The 8,196-nt window shown below is 49.7% G+C and overlaps 1 protein-coding gene and 1 pseudogene across 1 annotated transcript; both read left to right on the top strand.

The window, feature by feature from the left end:
• The first annotated feature begins 1,799 nt into the window (after positions 1–1,799).
• LOC120669060 (glutamate receptor 2.9-like) lies at positions 1,800–4,139 on the top strand. The gene is made up of 3 exons (XM_039948882.1): positions 1,800–2,149; positions 3,827–4,046; positions 4,133–4,139. The coding sequence occupies exons 1-3, from the start codon at positions 1,843–1,845 to the stop codon at positions 4,137–4,139; spliced, it is 534 nt and encodes a 177-aa protein (XP_039804816.1). The 5' UTR covers positions 1,800–1,842.
• LOC120669520 lies at positions 3,835–6,758 on the top strand (annotated as a pseudogene).
• The last annotated feature ends 1,438 nt before the right edge of the window (positions 6,759–8,196 follow it).

The following is an 8,196-nucleotide window of genomic DNA, read 5'->3' as shown; positions in this document are numbered from 1 at the left end:
TCTCAAATTTCTAAAATCAAATTGAGCTCTAATGCTCACTGGACAGTAGCTGTTAAACATAATAAAATCTGGATCATATGTTCCTAACAATTTCTAGTTCGTACTTGTTTTAATCTAAATTTAGTTTTCATATAGTATCTGAATCAGGGGGATGAAAAGCAAATAAGGTACACAGACAAACTTTCGAACACCTAACAGGCAGCTAGCTAGCTTATGCTCTCGTGGCTTACCTACAGAGTCCCGCCGCCATGATCTTCATGGGCAAGGGCGTCCGGCTTTGGTTCGACGGCGACGACTAGAGCGGCCAGAGCCATGCCGCGCCCTGTGGCCGGAGCCGCACCGCCTCCATGCTCCGCACGCAGATCCGCGCTCGCCGCCCCCACAGCCGCGGCCGGCCAGCCGGCGAGGCTTGCGGCCCTTGGGAACGCAGGAGCAGAGGGGAGGGAGGTCAAGGAGGGGAGGGGCTGAATGAGGCACGCCCGGCCGCCTTGCCTTGCTTGGTGTTGCAACGTCGGTGGCGTCAGGGACAACAGCGTCGGCGGCAGGCGGCTGGCGCGAGCGCCGTGGGGATGCAGGCCGCGAGCTGCGGACGGAGGCGACGCGAGCGGTGGCAGGCGGGAGCGCGGAGTTGACGCGAGCTGCCAGCCGCGGACGGAGGCGAGGCTAGGCGACGCCGGCCGGGGAACTGCGGGTTGAGGCGGCGCGATTGGCGTGCGGCGGCTAGCGCGGAAGCGGTGGCGCCGCGGGCCGCGAGCCGCGTACGGAGCTCCGGAGCCGCCGCGCGGGGAGCACCGCTGCGCGCACGTGCGGAGCTCCGCCGCCGCCGCGTGGGGAGCGCCACCGACCGTGCGCGGTCGTGTGCCTTTGGGGGCGGCCACAGACAGGGCGGCGAGGGAGGTAAGCAGGAGTAGGGAGGTGGAGGCGAGGCAGCGATTGCCGAGCGGGCGAGCTGCTCGGCGCCGCCACCGGCCGCGGGTCGTGCACACAGCTTCTGACGCCGCCGTGCCGGGTCCTGCGTGCCGCTGGCTCGGTCCGCCCGCGCGCAGCCTCGCTGGCCGCGCCCGCGCCTACCGGCCTCCTGCTCGTGCGCCGTTTGCGCCTGCCCGAGCCGCCGTCGCCGCCGCCGCGACCGAGGCCCCCCGCGTCGCGCGCAGCCGCGCTGCCCTACCTGCAGCTCGTCGGGTCCCGTGCCTCGGTCTCGCGCCGATCGCCATGCTCCGCGCTGCTCGCCTCCCGCGTGCTGGCACGCCCGCCCAGCTCCAGTTGTGCCCGCGCGGACTCCTCCGCCCGGCGCCACTCGATCCGCGCCTCCACCTACCGATTTGCGGGCGCTGCCGCCAGATCCGGCCGCGGGGAGGGGTGGAGGAGCGGCGGCCGGCCGCATCTGGCCGAAAAGGATGCGCCGCCGCCGGAGTGGAGGGAGCTCGGGCTTAAAAAGAGAAGGGCACCAGATCGCTGAGAGATATTTTTTACCGCAGCAAAGGCTAGGAGGAGGCAACAGCCACCGTGTATCATGGAACGGACGGTGGAAATCATTTTGGACGACGTGGACGGCCTGGCCAGCCGCCGACATTCGTGGCATTGTTATATAGAAATTTGCCTCTGCCTGAGCGAAGGACCCCAGGGATGGCATTAGCAATGACGTGGGGAGCGACCGGCTTGATGACGCCGCTGCCGAGGCTAGCGTGGCACAGTCACGGGGCACGCACGCGCGCTCCTACGATTTGTGCCAGATGCCTACCCAACTAGCGCCGCCGCCGCCTCTACAGTGTTAGGAGTTGAGGAGACCGAGCGAAAGGCAAGCGTAGGCTCGAGCTCGACCGCTCCCGGCCGCCGATCACAATGCCTCACGACGCCGCGCGCGCGTGCGCTTCTACTACCGGCGCCGATCCCTTGCTCGCCGCCGTGGCCCTGCTAGCTGCCTTCGTGCCGCTCCTCGCGGCGGGCGGCGCCGCGCCGCCGCCGACGACGACAGTGCCGATCGGCGTCGGGGTGGTGCTGGACCTAGCGACCGGGCTGGGGAAGAAGAGCCTGCTCAGCCTGGAGATGGCGCTCGAGGACCTCTACGCGGCGCACCCCAACTTCAGCACCCGGGTGAGGCTCCACGTCAGGGACTCCGACCGCGACGTCGTCACCGCCGCCTCCGCAGGTAGGTTAAGAGACGCTAGCTGCTCATCACTTGCTCTACGGTTCTGCGAACTGCGATCTGCTAATCATTAAGAGTTTGCAGTGATCTGCATGGCATGGATAGCTTGCTCCTAGAAATCTAGCAGCGTCAATGCAAGGTCCTAGCTAGAATTGGCTAGAATGGATGTATTATTTGTAGCATTTCGCCTGGATTCTATGCGCCAAATGCATTTTGGATAAAATCGGCATCAGAATCTCCGCAAGCGTCTGACAAGCAATAATATAAGCTCGCTAGAGAGCGTCGCAAGTACTGAGAACTGACTCTACGCATGTTCCTATGGTTTCTTTTTATATGTAGATAGATTAACTTGGATCTCGCCTCGCGTACCTCGAGCTAGAAGATGAAATATTTTTTTAAGAAATGAGCTAGAAGATGACAAATGACCAAAGTCCAAAGAGTCCAGCGATTGTTTTCTTCTAGCTCTTTGTTTATTGGAGCCGGTAGCGCTGCGCATGTGTTTGTTGTCCGTCCTACCTGCGACAGCTGCCATTTCACACCAATGATTTGATCATTTGAGCAGACAAGACAAGTTTACACCCCCTTGAAATTTCACCCTTCAACTACAAAACTGAATAATGAGGTCCATCCAACTATCAAAACCAGATAAGTTCAGTCCTTAGGGTGGTTTCAAAAGTGATTTTATAATCTAAAAATATCAAAACTAATTTATTTTAAATTCGTAAATATGAAATGGGTACTAAATTTTTTCTCACTCTGTTCGCTTGACTTGTCAGCCAATCAGCCAACAGTGCTTTTCTCTCATACCAAATCAGCATCAACCACCAGCCACCAGCCAACCAGCAGTACTGTTCTATCATAACAATCAGCACCGGCCACCAGCCACAGCCAAACTAATAGAATTCTAAAAATGTAGCATGTCTATATTATTTATCTATTAAATCTTATTTGTTAATTAAAAATAATAGGAATAACTACAAGCAAACAAATACTAGTAACATAAAAAAAATAGATGCAAATAACTGAGAAGTAGAGTGCCAATTGATAGGTTACATTTTTAGAAAGTTTTTGGAACTCGTTTCATATATTTTGATTTAAAATGAATTATTTATAAATTTTTAGTTGAAATTTAAATATTTATTTTTTTATAAATAAAAAACCACCTTTGAAGCCACCCTAAGGGCCAAACTTGCCTGTTTCCGACAGTTGCATGGTTTATGTTATCCGATTTTGTAATTGAAGGTTGAAAAACAGACTTTTATGATAGTTCGAGAGTGTAAGCTAGAATTTTCCCTACTGTAAAAGGTTAATAGTTCACTCCATTGTTGCCAATGTTGAAGCGATGCATCATTCATTTCTATATAATATCTAAAGTTTTAAGGAAATGTTATTTTGTATTAGAATGATGAAGAAGGAAGAAATAAGGCTGATCTAAAAATAGCAATACAAAACATTTAATATCCATGGTTTGTATTTTCCTTTCAAAATTTCTTCAAGATAGGTATTAGGCATGAATGAAAGCTAAGTAGACCAATGCTTGAGAACAACATCTCTTGCTGTTGACTTGTAATTTTCAATATCGAACGCCTTCAGGACATGCATTTTGTTCTACAACTTACTAATTTTAACAGATTTTCCATGTGCCAAATTTGATGAAACCTTTTGTCCTTTTTCTTGCAGCATTAGATCTCATCCGTGATGAAAAGGTCAGCGTTGTCATTGGTCCTCAGAGCGCTTTACAAGCAGAGTTTGTTACATATCTAGCGAACAAGACTAAGGTTCCTGTCATCAGTTTCTCAGCAACAGGTGATGCAGCCATCCAGTATCACCTCCCCTACTTCCTTCGTGCTTGTGCCAAGGACTCCTTCCAGGCAGCTGCAATTGCTTCCTTTGTTGAGGAGTATGACTGGAAAAATGTTGTTGTTGTCTACGAGGACGACAACTATGGTGCGGGGATCCTCCCCTCCATTACCGATGCTCTTCAAGATGTTGATGCACATATCATTTACCGGGTTGCCATCCCTGCTTCTTCTCCTGATCATCACATTGATGAGGAACTATACAAGCTCATGACTATGCAGACACGGGTGTTCATTGTTCATATGTTGCCAGGCCCTGCTTCCCATTTATTTGCTCGGGCTTCAGCAGCCGGTATGATGATTGAAGGGTATGTATGGATTGTCACAGACAACATCGGTATTGTCCTTGATGTACTTCCCCAACATACTATTGAAAACATGCAGGGTGTTGTCGGATTCCGGCCATACATTGCAAATTCTGCAAGGATCATTGATTTTATGAGCCGATTTGATGCACGATTCAGGGCCAAGTACCATGAGGCTCATGATGTAAGGATGGCAAGACGTATTCCAGTTCTGGGCGTATGATGTGGCATGGGCAGTTGCAACTGCAGTTGAGAAGGTTAAGAGGGTTGGATTCTCAAATACAGGCTTTCAGACACCACAAGGTGTGGGCAAAAACTTAGTAAATGGTCTCCTAGCCTCTCCTGCTGGGCCACAAATCCTCGGTTCCATTTTGGAAGTAGACTTTGATGGTTTGGCTGGGAGATTCAGGTTTGTTGACAGGCATATGCATGTTCCCATTTATGAGGTTGTCAATGTGATAGGAGAAAAAGCAAGAGGCCTTGGGTTTTGGAGTCCTGGTTCTGGACTCTTGAGGCTTTTAAATTCAAGCAGTACCCAAGGTCAGACTAAATCCACTGTAACTGCTGGCAGAATTCTAAAACCCATCATTTGGCCGGGAGATTCAACCACAGTGCCCAAAGGTTGGGACTTTCCAGTTAATGCAAAGATACTTAGGATTGGTGTACCTGTAAGACATGAGTTTAAATTTTTTGTTAATGTTGAGGCTAATCATAACACCAACGGATCAAGGGTTAGTGGCTACAGCATTGATATCTTTGAGGCTGCTGTAAATAAACTTCCATACGCTCTGCGCTATGAGTACATTCCCTATGATTGTGCCAATTCTTATGACCAGTTGATATCCCAGGTGTACTACAAGGTTAGCCTTTCCAGTGATATAATCAATTTTTTTTCTCTAGCCACTGATTTTTTAACATTTATCACTAAACATTTTCCCTGTTGTTTTCCTTTTTGGATGACAGAAGTTTGATGCAGCGGTGGGTGACGTGACAATTGTCGCCAATCGATCTAGATATGTGGACTTCACGATGCCATACACAGAGTCTGGTGTCTCGATGCTTGTATTAGCTAAGAATGATGATGAAACAACCATGTGGATCTTTTTAGAGCCTCTAACAAAGGACCTCTGGATTGCCACTGTTGTCTTCATCTTCTTCACTGGTCTTGTCGTGTGGATGATTGAAAATCCTAAAAATAAGAAATTCCAAGGTTCAAAGTGGAAGCAGTTCAGCACTGCTTTCTACTTCGCTTTCTCCACTTTGACCTTTTCTCACGGTTTGTGATTATGACCATTTTTGTTCTGTTCTAGTACTTCACAGAGCTGCAAGCATCTTTGCAGCCTTTTAGACCCAAACTTCGTGCCTTAGTTTCTAGCTTTACTTCTAAATAATAAGTTTTTTGTTAAACTTTGTGACAGATCAAATTATCAAGAAACTTCATTCAAAAGTTGTGGTGGTGATTTGGTGCCTCGTGGTGCTTCTGTTAGTACAAAGCTATACTGCGAGCTTGTCATCCTTGCTGACTGCACAGAGGCTCCAACCTTCGGTGACTGATCCAAGGCAACTTTTGCGAAACGGAGATTATATTGGATACCAGAATGGATCATTCGTGCACGCGATGCTTAGGAGACTCCAGTTTGATGAGCGCAAGATAAAGGTTTTAAGCACATTGGAGGAATACGCAAAAGCATTGAAGGCAGGATCAAAGAATGGAGGGGTATCAGCTATCTTTGATGAGAACCCTTATCTAAATTCTTTCATCACACAGTATGGAAAAGAGTTCCAAATAGTTGGCCCCATCGACAGGACTGATGGATTTGGTTTTGTAAGCTCCTTTGCATCTTTGCTATACTGCTACGCTTCGATAGACCGTAAACCATACAATCTTCTAACCATGCTCACCTAGCTAGCCTAATACCTTAAGTTTCTGCAGGTTTTCCCTAGAGGCTCCCCATTGGTGCCTGACCTTTCAAAGGCCATCTTGAACATAACAGAGGGGTGTGAAGGACTTCAGATTCAAAAGAAGTGGTTTGGCGATGCAACTCCTTCCCCTGATTATGGGAGTCCAGATGCTAATTCCGTACGTCTCAGTTTAAGGAGCTTCAAAGGTCTCTTCATTGTCAATGGATTTGCTCTGTGCGTCATGCTGGTGATAAACTTGCCTGAGTTCGTTCGTGCCAATTGCACCGAGCTGAGAAACCTTAGTCTACAGCGTGCTCAAAGCAGTGGAGAATTTGCTAGTGACAATGAACCACAACAGTTGCAGAACAATGACGCTGCGCCTACGGAGCCGCCCCAGATCGAGCGGGAGACCAACTAGGATGTTGCTTGTTAGGTTGCTTCGTGTAGGTTTTTCCCTTTAGGCTTGGGCTGGAAGAAAATCTCATATGTAGTAGTAAATTATGGGAGTATGGGATTTTTTTTTTGAGACGTCATATTTTTTTAGTTAAATTGTGAGCTTTGCTGAAACTCCACTGCGATCATCTTTGCAGCACTTGCTTGTTCAGCTGACCCTGACTTTCTTTTCTGATTTTCAGAGCTAATCATGTTTACTGAGTATCAGACTAGTTAAAGTCTGCAGACCTGAACATTTAACAAGTAGGCATGCCGTGGTAGCTTCTCTGAGAGAGTATAGAACTGAACTTTTCTCAACGAACTAGTCATGTTTACTACTTCAGTTCCAGGTCTCGTGGAAGCATTGCTCAGTCACGCTAAAAAATATCGGTTACTGAAGAAAACCTGCAGCACAGCTGCACAAGACTGACTGATCACTAACCACCCTCACGTACAACCCGTTCTGGTAAATCTTCAGTCAAATGATCGAGAGCATGCGTTGGCGGTGGGCCGGTGGTGGTGCCGCCGGGAGCCGGCGTTGTCGTGGACGTGCTGTGAAGAAAGAGCCACAGGAGCATATATAGACCCGAACAAAGTGGCGGACCCAGGCAGTTTTTGTATAATCCTAGGACTATCTGGATTTTTTGCATTCTTTTGTTTGCTAGTTAGATATCAACAGCAAATAGACAACTCCCATACTACTGTTTTGCAGTCCTGCATCAAATCTCTATGACAGGCATATCTTAGGTTCAAATTTTGGGTCCGCCACTAAACAACCTAGAAGCTAATCACCTGTCAACAAAAATTAAAGCAACCAAAACAGGGGCCAAAACACTAACCCACTCTGTGAACAGAAAGCAGGGCCCCTCGCTGCTGCTAAGCTCCACAGCTGGGCCTCTGAGGAATGTTGAGTACTCTATCTTACTTGTGATGAGTGAATTGTCAACCGTGCGGTGTGATCGTGCGCTTGGTCTTTGGATTGCAGGTACACGGGCGTTGAGTGTCGACGGAGAGTTGCCGTGGAGGAGCTCAGGCCGGGCAGCAGCTGTGGTGTCCACTCCTGGATCGAGGGCGCAAGCGGTGACGGAAGGCGGGTTTCTTGGTTTGTGCCACAAAACCAAGGAGGCGGACGGCGGTAGAAGACGCCAAGTCGTGGAGACACGGGCGTCGGTCTCGGGACTGACGGAGGCGACGGGCGTCGACGGCGTCTAGGGCCTCGCTGCGGGCGAGGAGGTGACGGGCATCGAGCGGCGTCTAGGGCCGTCAGAAGGCCAAGGCGGGAACGGCGTCTAGGGCCACGGCGTGGAGGCGGGAATCTTCCCGCGCATGGAGTTTTGGCGGTTTTCTCAAAACCGACCATCTACCCGGGTTTCGCGGACCTCCCAAAACCGCGAACCGGATCTTCATCCACACGGCGGCATCGCGGAGAAGACTTCGACTCGAAGAAAGAACCTCGACCGTCGGATGAGTCCTTGTATCTTTTTTCGGTTTTGCTCCTACGAGCGTTCTAGTGTTTAGTTAAGTCTAGGGGTATTTTAGTCTTTAGTCTAGA

This window comes from Panicum virgatum, chromosome 4N (genome assembly GCF_016808335.1).
Source record: "Panicum virgatum strain AP13 chromosome 4N, P.virgatum_v5, whole genome shotgun sequence".
Taxonomy (NCBI): Eukaryota; Viridiplantae; Streptophyta; class Magnoliopsida; order Poales; family Poaceae; genus Panicum; species Panicum virgatum.
Note: the sequence above shows the minus strand (reverse complement) of the source record. Positions and strands in the feature narration are given on the sequence as shown.

What these genes read in the sequence shown, in the direction of transcription:
- LOC120669060 (XM_039948882.1), top strand. Translation starts at nt 1,843, where the DNA reads ATGCCTCACGACGCCGCGCGCGCGTGCGCTTCTACTACCGGCGCCGAT. An exon ending in CGTCACCGCCGCCTCCGCAG is followed by an intron (nt 2,150 to 3,826) that starts GTAGGTTAAGAG and finishes TTTTTCTTGCAG; the next exon opens with CATTAGATCTCATCCGTGAT.